Below are 12,619 nucleotides of genomic sequence, written 5' to 3' on the forward strand. Positions count from 1 at the left end.
TATCTTTGAATGAAGTTTGATTGATTTTTTCTTCACCATAATCTTGCTTATTTTGTTTAAATTAATTATTCTACAGTATATAAGGCAGAAATAGGTTTGTTACACTATCGTGTGTATAAGAACACTGAAATAGGGTGGGACTATGGTGCAGTTAGGTTGGGGGGAAAGAGTAGTGTGCATACAGGCTAGCTCTGGCTTGAGTTTTCAGTGGTGTTGGATGGATTGACACATGGCCTAATATCTTTTTTGTAGTGATAGTTTAATTTTTATTTATTGTGTCTAGTATTATGTACAACATATATCAATAAATGCTATACATTACGCTAGATGTGACATGTAAAATACAGCAATACACAAGGGTGATTTTCTTTTTACAGCACTTTTAACAAGTAATTTTCTTTTTAGAGAAAGTGCAAATCTCCATCAATGCCATAATAATGGGACTTTACTGTAACTGAATTGATACAGTATGTAAGATTCAGATTATGTTATAAATCTCTCAACAATCATAGGAGGCCAAAAAACTATTAAGCTTGATAGCTAGGATTGTGTAAAGTAAAAAACATTTAAAGAAGGAAGGGAATGGAATATGAACTTTACACCAAAGGTCCAGCAGTGGGACCTAAGAGGTCATTTAGTGCTGAAAGGGAAACTGAGAGTAAAGGAAGTTTTAATGGTTTACCAGGAGGAAAACCTTGCAGTTGCACTATGAAAATATTGTTAGGAGAGGATGGACAATAAGATGGAAGAAAGAGAGTACGAAATGAGGTACAGTAAAAGGAATGAAAGGGGTTAAAGGGACACTGCAAAGAAACTGAGATGATGCCTACAGTGCGCTGCACGAGGTTCACTGATGGCATTATTCCCCTATGGGAAGCATTTAAAGAAAATCATTTTAACACAGTGTTGTAAAATAACAAACTTGACAAAGGTTTGCCTCTGCCTTTCCAGGTTATGATTTCAAATACTCTGAGAATAAATACACACTACATATTATAGTAATACAGTTCTATACACACTTCATTAAGAAATGGGGCAAAAGAAAAAGATAACACTGACAGTGGAGGGCTCCCTCTGGTGTTGGATATTCACCACAGGGAAAAACTCACAATTTCATACCTGGTAATTCTCTTCTCTATTAAAACAGCCCTATTCTGGGCATCAGTACAAAATAAGAGGTTGGTATGTTATATGCTAGAATCCCTAGTCAGACCCATTTTTTAATTCCATCACTAATACAGACAAATGGGCTCAAGATTAGTTGCATCTAATTGCAAAGTTTCACTGGATGAAAGAATGAAACCCTATTTTGCAGAAACCTCCAGGTTGCCCCTGGGTAAGGTGTATAACCTGAAAGCCTTCTCATGCAGCTTTACTGCCTTTGGGAAGACTATTTTGTCTAAGGCTACAGAGATTTCCTTAGAAAGCAAAAGATGCTGTTGTAGGTAAGTTAGGTGGGCAAAAGACAATTTATAAATCTGTCTTGGCAGAAACTAAGATGGTGCCACATGGGCTAGCTCTGGCTTTGAAGTTTCAGCATTCATGGATGGATTATGACAAGATTTCATTTCTTTATAGCAGAGTATCATAACCTAATTACTGTTTGCTGGGACTAGCATTGTGTATATCACACATCAATATACAAGTGACAAATGAAAAATATTTTTCACAAGTGATTCCCTTTTTACAGGATGTGATGCCATAATAATAGGCTTTACTATAACTGACATTTACAATGTAGATTGTGGGGCAAACCTCAATACAACCACTGGAGGCAAAAACACTATCCAGTTTGACAACTGATTTATCTTGCTGCTGAGGGAGATAATTCCACCACAAAGACTTCACCATGCAGGTTGGTGGTTTTGAAAAAGGACAGTATCAACCATTTGATCCTCATGAGGCAACAGAATTACACACACAGCATGAGGAATAAGTAGGACTGACCCACCCACTCATTCATGATTGAAAGGATACTGTTTGTAGTCTACATGACTTTTGAAGGATGATGAGGTGACACCATTGACAGTTTCATAAAAGGGATTTTGACAAAGGAAAAATCTATTTCTGGGGGAAGACCTGTGTCACCCAGTGAAATGGTTCCAATAGCACTCATTTCTAGGCATAAATATTGCTAAATATACCAGAGAAAAAAAGCTATCCACAATGCCGGGGTTACTACCCCAGGAGCGAACACCATAACGGTGTCGGTATGCACTAGGGGTGAGCGGATTCCACTATCACAGGCCTTCGTCCAATAGATCTCTCTATTCTCAAATTCCCAAATTGGATGAGCCGCAACAAAGGTTGCCTACCCGCTTACCCACTAGGCGTCATCACGTGACCACGTCGTCATCCCAATATTAGCACCCACCAAGCTTGGTATATCACCCGGGTGGGAAAGAGAGTGCAGGGATGGGTCACTGGGTGACACAGGTCTTCCCCCAGAAATAGATTTTTCCTTTGTCAAAATCCCTTTTCTGGGCTTGACCTGTGTCACCCAGTGAAATTGTAACAGAGAATCAGCCATACAAGAGTTTGGTGGTATGCATCAAAGATTACTTTAATGGAGCTAAATAAAACTAAGAGAAAACTTTACTGTGTTTTAATATTCTCAAGCTATAAGATCAACCACAAATTCAAAACTATGAGGCACACAGTCTAAAAATGATATTTTAATGATAACATAAAGTTTGTTCATACTTACCTGGCAGATATATATATAGCTGTATTTCTCCGAATCCGACAGAATTTCAAAACTCGCGGCACACGCAGTGTGGCCAGGTGGTTAGTACTCATTCCCGCCGCTGGGTGGCGGGAATCGGGAACCATTCCCATTTTCTATTCAGATTTTCTAGTGCCACTGTCTCCTGAGGGGAGGTGGGTGGGCACTATAATTATATATATCTGCCAGGTAAGTATGAACAAACTTTATTTTATCATTAAAATATCATTTTGTTCATGAAACTTACCTGTCAGATATATATATAGCTGAATCCCACCATTGGAGGTGGGTAGAGACAGAATAGGTTTAGGAAACAAATAAATGTAGGCGATTGACGCCTTGGTTTCTACCTGTTAGCATAGCTGACTTCGAGGTTACTGTCACCCAAGCCTGCTTCTGCTTTACTAGAGTCTCCAGCAAGGTAGGGACCTATAAAGCTGGTGAGATCTAGATGACCTGTCCACGGGGGCGTGACCACAATGGGACTAGATCATATGACCATACTGAGAGGGAAAAGGAGCAACAACCAACCACCTGACCGAGCCTATCTAGGCCATTGAACCTAACATAGGCTAAAGATTGGGACGTCCACATGGTGGCCACCCAACAACCAAGAATACAAAAACAAGATTAAAAATACCACCTAACCCCTAAAGGATAGGATGAGTATTGCCCTCTTCTCCCAACATTGTGTCTGCGGAAACGTATGGTCCCAGGGAAGAACAGTCTTCAAAAGTTGACTTCACATCTCGTACGTAATGCGAAGCGAACACTGAATTACTTCGCCAGAAGGTGGTACCCAGAAGATCGTTAAGAGACATGTTCTTCTGGAAAGCCACCGAAGTCGCGATGGCTCTCACTTCGTGAGCTTTGACCTTAAGAAGCCTCATGTCACCGTCTTGGCAGGAAGAATGAGCCTCTCTGATAATACCTCTTAAAAAGAATGACAGAGCATTCTTGGACATTGGCAAGTCAGGTCTTCTAACCGAACACCACAGATTGTCCGACGGGCCTCGGCTTTCTTTCGTCCTGGCTAAGTAGAATTTGAGAGCCCTGACAGGGCACAGGACTCTCTCTGATTCTTGTCCAAGAATCTCTGTCAAACCTTTGATTTCAAATGTCTTGGGCCAAGGGTTTGAAGGATTTTCATTTTTGGCAAGAAATAAAGGACTTAGGGAGCAAACGGCATTAGGACCTCTAAAGCCAATGTGCTTGCTAATAGACTGAACTTCACTAACCCTCTTCGCCGTCGCCAGAGAAGTTAGGAAAACTGCCTTTCTAGTCACGTTCTTGAGAGAAGCAGAAGACATAGGTTCAAAAGGACTTGACATAAGAAATTTCAGGACCACATCTAGGTTCCAAGGAGGAGTCCTGGGCCGAGGAACCTTGACAGTTTCAAAGGATCTCAAGAGATCGTGAAGATCCTTGTTGTCGGCTAAGTCTAGGCCCCTGTGTCGGAAGACTGCCGACAGCATACTTTTATAGCCCTTGATAGTTGAGACTGCCAGTTTTTCTTTCTCCCTGAGATGCAGTAGGAAGTCTGCTATTTGCGGCACAGAGGTCGTGGTCGAGGAAATCCCGCTGCTCTTGCACCATTTCCTAAAATTGGCCCACTTCGATTGATAGACTGAATTAGAAGAGGGTCTTCTGGCACTGGCGATAGCCTTTGCCACTGCTCTCGAAAAACCCTCGCTCTTGCCAACTTCGAGATAGTCTGAATGCAGTTAGACTCAGAGCGGGGAGGTTTTGTGGAATCTTTGAAATGGGGCTGCCTGAGAAGATCTACTCTCAGGGGAGTGTCCTTGGGAAGTCCACAAGGAAGGTCATGACCTCTGTGAACCAATCCGCTGCTGGCCAAAAAGGGGCTATTAAAGTCATCCTCGTTCCTTCCAACGCTGAGAATTTTCTGATCACTTCTCCCAGGATCTTGAAGGGAGGAAAAGCGTAAAGATCTAGGCCCTTCCAGTCCCAGAGGAGGGCATCTACTGCTAAGGCTCCTGGATCTAGGACAGGAGAGCAGTAAAGAGGAAGCCTCTTTGTTCTGGACGTCGCAAAGAGGTCCACTAGGGGACGTCCCCATAACCTCCACAGATCTAGACACACCTCCTCGTGAAGGGTCCATTCCGTCGGCAGAAGTTGATGCTGCCGACTGAGAAATCGCGGATATTCTCCACGCCCGCGATGAACCTCGTGAGAATTGTGATCCCCCGAGCATGAGTCCAAAGCAGGATCTCCTTTGCCAGGTTGAACAGGGAACGGGAGCGAGTACCCCCCTGCTTCTTGAGGTAAGCTAAGGCTGTGGTGTTGTCGGAATTCACTTGAACAACCCGGCCTGATACTCGATCCTCGAAGAATTGAAGGGCTAGATGGATAGCCCCTAATTCTTTGAGATTGATGTGCCAGGACACCTGTTCCCCTCTCCAGGTGCCTGACACTTCTTCCCCTCCTAGTGTTGCTCCCCATCCCTCCCTGGACGCGTCGGAAAACAACACTAGGTCGGGGCTCTGAAGACGTAGAGAAACGCCTTCTGCCAGTAACAAGGGGTCGAGCCACCACCTCAGGTGAGTCTTGACAGAGGGAGAGATCTTCAAGGTCTCTTCCAGGTCCTCCTTGTTCATCCAGTTCTCCGCTAGGAAAAACTGGAGTGGCCTGAGATGAAGTCTTCCCAGGGAAACAAACTTCTCCAGCGAGGAAATGGTCCCCAGCAAACTCATCCATTCCCTCACCGGGCACGTTTCCTTCCCTAGGAGAGATGAAACTTTTTCCAAGCAATGTTGTTGACGTTCTTGGGATGGATACGCCCGAAAAGCCACTGAATCCATCTGAATCCCCAGACAGACGATGGACTGAGTCGGGATCAGATGGGACTTCTCTTTGTTGACTAGAAGTCCCAGGGACTTCGTCAACTCCAATGTCAAATTTAGGTCCTCCAGACACTGAGCTTGGGAAGAAGTTCGAATGAGCCAATCGTCTAGGTAAAGAGAAACGCGGATCCCCGCCAAGTGAAGCCACCTCGCCACATTTCTCATGATCACGGTGAATATCATGGGAGCTGTGCTTAGACCAAAGCAAAGAGCTCGGAATTGGAAGACTCTTCCCCCTAGTACAAACCTCAGGTACTGTCTTGACTGAGGATGTATGGGAACATGGAAATATGCGTCTTGTAAGTCCAGAGAGACCATCCAATCTCCTGGTCTTAGAGCTCCGAGAACAGACTGGGACATTTCCATCTTGAACTTCTCTTTGACAATGAAGTGGTTCAGTCTGCTTACGTCCAGTACTGGTCTCCATCCTCCCGACTGTTTCGGAACTAAGAACAGTCGGTTGTAGAACCCCGGAGAGTCTAGCTCCTGAACTTGCTCCACAGCTCTTTTTCAAGCATCTGCTCCAAAAAGATCTAAAAGGATCTGTTGTTTTCCCGATGGTAGGAGGGGCGACAGATCCTTGGGTGACGTTACAAAGGGGTGGCGAATCGAGGAAGGGGATCTTGTAGCCTTTCTCTAAAACTCGATGGACCAGGAGTCCGCCCCTTTCACTCTCCAGGCTCCCGCAAATGAAAGAAGCCTGGCTCCCACAGGTGTCTGGAGGTGCTGAAAATCACTTTCTGCCCCTGGGCTTCGATGGGGCTGCTCCTCTGGAAAAACCTCTCCCCTCATGGAGTTGATTTCGAGGAAGAAGCTCCTCCACAAAAGGGCTGTTGTTTCTTCTTGGAGGACAGAACTGACGACGACGTAGAAGGGACTGAAGGACGTCTAGATGAATGGGCCAGAAGATCTTGCGTGGCCTTCTCCTTAAGACTAGAAGCGAGGTCCTTGATTAAAGGCTGGGGGAAGAGATGGCTCGACAAAGGGGCAAACAATAATTCAGCCGTTTGTGATGGAGAAACTGACTTGGAGGTGAAATTGCAGTACAAGGCCCTCTTCTTCAAGAGGCCTGTACAAAAATGGGAAGCCAGTTCCTCTGAGCCATCCCTGACGGCCTTATCCATGCAATTCAAAACACTGGATAGCTCCCCCAGGCTGATCGAGTCGGGGCTTCTAAGCTTGAGGTCCAAAGCACCCAAGCACCAGTCTAAGAAGTTGAAAACTTCCACAGATCGGAAGAGTCCCTTCAGATGATGGTCGGTCTCGGACATCGTCCATGAAACCTTAGCAGTCGACAGTAGGGACCTTCTGGAAGCGTCGACAAGGCTGGCGAAATCTCCTTGAGACGAAGAAGGAACTCGAGAACCGACGTCCTCACCTGTTTCATACCACATGCCCGCCTTACCGCAAAGCTTAGATGGAGGAAGGGCAAAAGAAGTCTTGCCTTGCGTCTTCCGTTCCTCCATCCAGGCGTTAACCTTCTTGAAGGCCTTCTTCGTAGCCAGTGAAGAAGTCATCTTCACGAACCCCGGCGTTCTCCTCGCTTTGGAAGAAGCAAGCTGCGAAGGAGGAGAGAGAGGAGCCGAGGGTTTGAACTTATCACCGAATAAGTCCTTAAGAAGACTGGTTAACACCTGGTAGTCGGAAGACGAGGAAGCAGAAGGTTGATCAATTCCCGCAGGCTCTGAATCGCCAGAGACTTCTCCTTCATGAATGGGCGAAACACGAGAATCACATAAAGCTTTCAGGAACGAAGGCCTTGAGGTCCGATACGGATGATGGATCTACTTTTCCCTGCAGGATCTGAATGCTCTGGAGCGTCCCGACGAGCAACTAAAGAGGCGTCCTGGCGGCGCCCTGAAGAGCGTCCGATCGGGAGCCCAGCCTAGCGTCATGCTGAGCGTCCGCCGGCGTCCTGCACGGCAGCGAGAGAGAAGCGTCCTGACGAGCAGCTATCGAAGAGTCCTGGATAGCTGCTTGCGAGGCGTCGTGATGATGACAAAAAGTACGAAAGGGAACTCGCGAGCTGTGAGGACGACAGGGCGAAGAAGCAGGAGACGGTGACGAAGAAAAAGGAGCAGGAGAAGGGGACTTCCTGGACTTCTTGATGGGAAGCCTCGAGTCCTTGCGACGACGCGGTTCCGTTTCCTTCTCGGCAAGAAGAGAGGCCAACTGACGCTGCATATCTCGTAAGATACTCTTGGATGGAGAGGTCTCATATCCAGGAGAGGAGATCCTGCGGGAAGAAGAGGGGCGAGGGGACGGCTTCTTCTTCCTTACAGGAGCAAGAACAGCTCTCTCCTTAGAGCGACTGGGGCGCTCGCAAACGTCCTCCTCTGACGACGTTCTGGTCCTCTTCTGTGGAGGGAAAGCTTCAAAATCCCGCAAAGACGGAGAAAACTGACGTGAAGCGTCATCTTCTCTGAAGCTCCTCTTCAGCGGGCGAGAGTCCTTACGAGAATTCCACCCCTTATGAGGGGAGGACGCCTCGGAGGACGAAAAGCAGTCCTTAAGGATACAAGCCGAAGCACGATCCTTGGCAGCCTGGGAAGTGACAACAGGACCTGCCGAAGGGACGTCAGATCGGTGGGAAGCCCCCGTAACCCTCTTACGGCTTTCGACATGCCTTCTCCCTGAGTCCTGGGAGTGTGACAGAGGTCCAGGCCTAGATGCATTATGGGGCCGATCTGACGCCCCCTCCACGACACTAGGGGGAACACTACACTGCACAGCACTTTGTAGCGATGACACAACCTCAGGGCCCGAAGGCAAAACCACAGGGACAGGTAAAACAATGTCTACATTAGGGTTATCAGGTGAAGAAATAGTACCCTGACTCTTACACACGCTCCTGGAGGAGGACCTCCTGATCCTGTCACGCTCTAACTTACGAACATAGGAATCATACAATTTCCAGCTTGCATCAGACAAAGGCTCACACTCTTTGCAGCGATCATTGATCAAACATACATGCCCCTACACCTCATGCAAACTGAGTGAGGGTCTACCAAGCCCGGTAGCCTCACCTTGCACTCACTCACACAACATACTCGAAAGCTAGCAGAACTAGTTCCAGACATCATACAAGAGCAGTCAAAAGCAAAATCAGAAACAGTCCACAAAAAGCATATGCCAATCCACAAGCCAAAGTCAAAAACCAAAAGTCAAGAGAATACTCAAGTGGAAAACTATGCAAGTTAACGAAATCCAGAGGCGGAGGTACTGTAAACAGATGTTAACAGTACCGGCGACAGAGAAAATCTGAATAGAAAATGGGAATGGTTCCCGATTCCCGCCACCCAGCCGCGGGAATGAGTACTAACCACCTGGCCACACTGCGTGTGCCGCGAGTTTTGAAATTCTGTCGGATTCGGAGAAATACAGCTATATATATATCTGACAGGTAAGTTTCATGAACAAATTATAAAATTAACCAAACCAAGACACTTAAGGCTAACAAAATATGAATAAAAACAAGGTAACTGCCGTACGTGTATTGGTCAGGCTGTGAAGCAGATCTGACCTAAGGCTAGGCGTAGGGCAAGCAGGCGAGGCAGGTAGGCTAGAGACTACACCAATAGGTAAACGAGGGTAACAAACCAAAAGGACAAGGAACAGTCATAAACTAATCTTGAGCTGGACCAGGAGGAACATTACTTCCTGCAGCTACTGTGGAATATTTAAGAGCCTCTAGGGACTTAAGATAGTGGCGTTTAAATACTGTTGGTGATTTCCAGCCCGTATATTTCTTAAGGTCATCAAAATTCATATTATGGAAAGTTAGTTGACGTGGCCACCGCACGAACATCATGTACCCGAGGTACTGACTCCGGGTTTGCTTGTTTAATGAAATAAAGAATTTGTTGCCTGATGGCCTTTAGGGAAATATTACCTCCATTTTCCCTAACAAAAAGAGGGCCTGAAGTTCTTCTAGATGTTCTATTTAAATAAGCTCTTAAGGCATTGACTGGACATAAAGACAGATCCTGTGGAAGGGGAATAATCTTCCAAGGAGACCATCTATTCTGTGGATCTTCGTTCTTTGCTAGAAAACTGGGGTCCGGAGACAACAGAACTTCACCTGACGGGAGGAAATCAACATAATTGGGCTCTCTAGAAAGAGCTGACAGTTCAGAAATTCTAGCTCCTGAGGCTAGACTTACCAAGAATAATGTTTTTCTTAACAGACTCAGATATGAACATAAACCGTTATCAGTGTCTGATGCCAATTTAAGTATGTCATTTAAGTACCAGGAAACCGTATGTGGACAGGTTGTTGGTCTAAGACGAGCACATGCTTTAGGAATTGACGAAAAATAGGAGTCTGTAAGATTAATATTAAAACCATGTAAAAATATTTTTCTTAAAGCAGATTTTATTGTAGTAATAGTACTAGTGGCCAATCCTTTCTCGAATAGTGATCTGAAAAAGGAGATCGCTAGGTTCGTGGTCATTTCATGAGCTTCAGATTCCCTCAAAAACAATGCTTAGGGAGGCGTCTGTATGGATCACAAGTGAAGGAGGGGGAAACTGGAGAGGCACTGATCTCGACAAACTCTTGACTGTCGACCATGGTCGAAGCCTTTTCCTCAATATCTGCGGAATCAGAGACAGCTTGTCTCTGTTCCTGCTGTTGGCTTGTTTCCGCCATACCCTGTTTATATCCTTCAGTTTGGCTTTCAGCAGCAAGTCTGTTACTGAAGCGAACTGAAGAGAGCCCAGAATCCTTTCCTGGGTACGACGAGAGGCTTTTTTGTTTTTGAGGAACTGTCTGGTAGCTTTGGCTATGTCCTTCCTTTTTGCTGGCGGTAGCGACAGTTTGTGTGTGCTTAGGTCCCACTGGATTCCCAACCACTGAAATTGAGCCACTGGAACTAGACGGGATTTCTTTCTGCTTATTTGGAAACCCAGGTACTCCAAGAAGTTGATTACTATGTAAGTTGCTCTTCGACATTCCTTGACATTGGATGCCCAAATTATCCAATCGTCCAGATATGCTGCCAGCATAATCCCTTGGGTCCGCAGCTCTTGTACTACCGTCTCTGCCAGTTTGGTAAATATTCTGGGCGCTATGTTGAGCCCGAATGGCATGACCCTGAACGAGTATGCTTGTTTTCCTAGTCTGAACCCCAGGTAAGGGGAGAAGTTTCTTGCAACCGGGACGTGATAATATGCGTCTGTAAGATCTATAGAGGTGGTGACGGCCCCACGGGGAAGTAGGGTCCGTACCTGTGAGATTGTAAGCATGCGAAACTTGTCACATTGAATGAATGAATTGAGACGAGACAGGTCCAGAATTACTCTTTGTTTGTCTGAGTCCTTCTGCGGAACACTGAACAAACGGCCTTGAAATTTCAAGTGTCTGACTTTCTTTATTGCCTTCTTTTGCAGAAGTTCCATTGCAAAGTCCTGTAAGTCTTGGGATGGATGTTGATAGAACCTGACTAGTGGAGGAGGCCCTTTGCTCCAGCTCCATCCCAGACCTTTTGAGATTATGCTGTGAGCCCACGGGCTGAAGGTCCAATGGTCCCTGAAGAGATGTAATCTCCCGCCTACCTAGGGTGTCTCATTGATTGGGGGAGGCCCTACTTCCTCTGATTCCACGGCCTCCTCTTCCACGTGAGAGGGACCTGGATGCTGCCCTACCTCTGTAGGCGGCTCTAGCTCTGCTTCCCCTCGTATGCCTATTGTAGCCACGAAATGTCCCTTGGCTCTCACACGAGGTGTTGAAAGCTGGGGACGTCACGAAGGTTGGCATAGCAGAGGCTTGCTGAGCCGGCTGCACCAGTACGAACTGCTGCTGAGGTTGTGCCTTAGATGTAGAAGGCTGGCCGACCTGTGAGACCGGTACCGCCCGAAGCACTGTTTAAGCCTGAGGTTTCTTAAAGCCCTGGAATCTCCTGAACCTTTTCCTTTCTTTAGGTTGAGGTCCGGAGGTCTCAGAGAACTTCCTCTTGAAAGGAAGGCCCCAACGAGAGCGGAGAATCTGGTTCGCTCTAGTTGCCTCCGCCATGACATTATTGACCTCATCCTCTGGAAAGAGGTTAGGTCCCCAGATAGAACTCTTCACCAGTCTATTGGGCTCATGCCTGATGGTGGCCTCTGCGAAGATGTGTTTCCTGCAGTTCTGTCTGGCTATCACAAAGTCATAAAGGTCCGATTGGAAGGAAGCCAGTAACGACTTCGTGAGGACCTGAAACAGAGGTTCGTCATTATAAGCCAATGCCGTTACCTCTGAGATGGTGACTGAGTGCAGGGAGTGACTCAACCTGCACTTGGCCTCAAATTCTGCTTTGAGCAGAGCCTCCGAATTCTGGGAAGTTGCTCGCTGAATAGGGTGGAGGCACACTCGGGATCGAGCTTCCCCACCGTAAAAGGTTGCCGGAGCTCCCAACCAACACTCCAAATCTCTGGGGAAAAGAGGAGAAGTAGAATCTGTTTCCCGGAGTTGAGGCATAGGCTTGCCATCTAGCCCCGCCTGAAGGGTCAACTCCGTAATCTTGGTAGTGCAAGGGGTAGGAATGGTGTCACCAACGGAGAACATCGTAAAACTTCCCTGAAGGGGGTAAGCTTTGTGTTCTCGCACTCCCAACTTGTGAGAGCGTGCAACAGGGTGGATTGAGCTTGGTCCCTTGGGAAGATGACTGTCTCTTTAGGGACCTTATCAGACCTAACCCAGGCTTCTTCCGTTAACCTAGCAAAGCCTGGATAGGGAGGCACTAGGTCGGCTGGAAAGAACTCCAGTTCCTCCAGACGACGAGTGCCTAAACCCTCAATGGTCAGTGTGCCATCATGCAAGGGAGCATGCAAGGCCAGTCGCCACGGGCTTCCCTTATCAAAGGGAGGCAGTTTGGAGGCATCCAGGACAACTTGGGATTGTTGTGCTGCTCCGGATCGGATGAATACGGAGAGCAAACTTTCCTGGGCCTGCACCTTTTGTGCCAATGACTGCATTGACTCTCCGGAGGGCTGTAAGCTTGTGACCAGATCCTTTAGCCTAGCTTCTACCTTTGAGTCGATTTTCTGCATT

The 12,619-nt window shown here is 46.8% G+C and overlaps 1 protein-coding gene across 1 annotated transcript in view; it reads right to left on the reverse strand.

Annotated features, from left to right (window-relative positions):
* LOC136849699 (nuclear exosome regulator NRDE2-like) overlaps window positions 1-12,619 on the reverse strand; it is a 57,938-nt gene that overhangs the window by 21,671 nt on the left and 23,648 nt on the right. Inside the window, 1 exon segment of the mRNA XM_067123049.1 lies at window positions 10,358-10,367. Within this exon segment, the coding sequence (XP_066979150.1) occupies window positions 10,358-10,367 (10 nt within the window).

Source organism: Macrobrachium rosenbergii, chromosome 21, assembly GCF_040412425.1.
Source record: "Macrobrachium rosenbergii isolate ZJJX-2024 chromosome 21, ASM4041242v1, whole genome shotgun sequence".
NCBI classification, from domain to species: Eukaryota; Metazoa; Arthropoda; class Malacostraca; order Decapoda; family Palaemonidae; genus Macrobrachium; species Macrobrachium rosenbergii.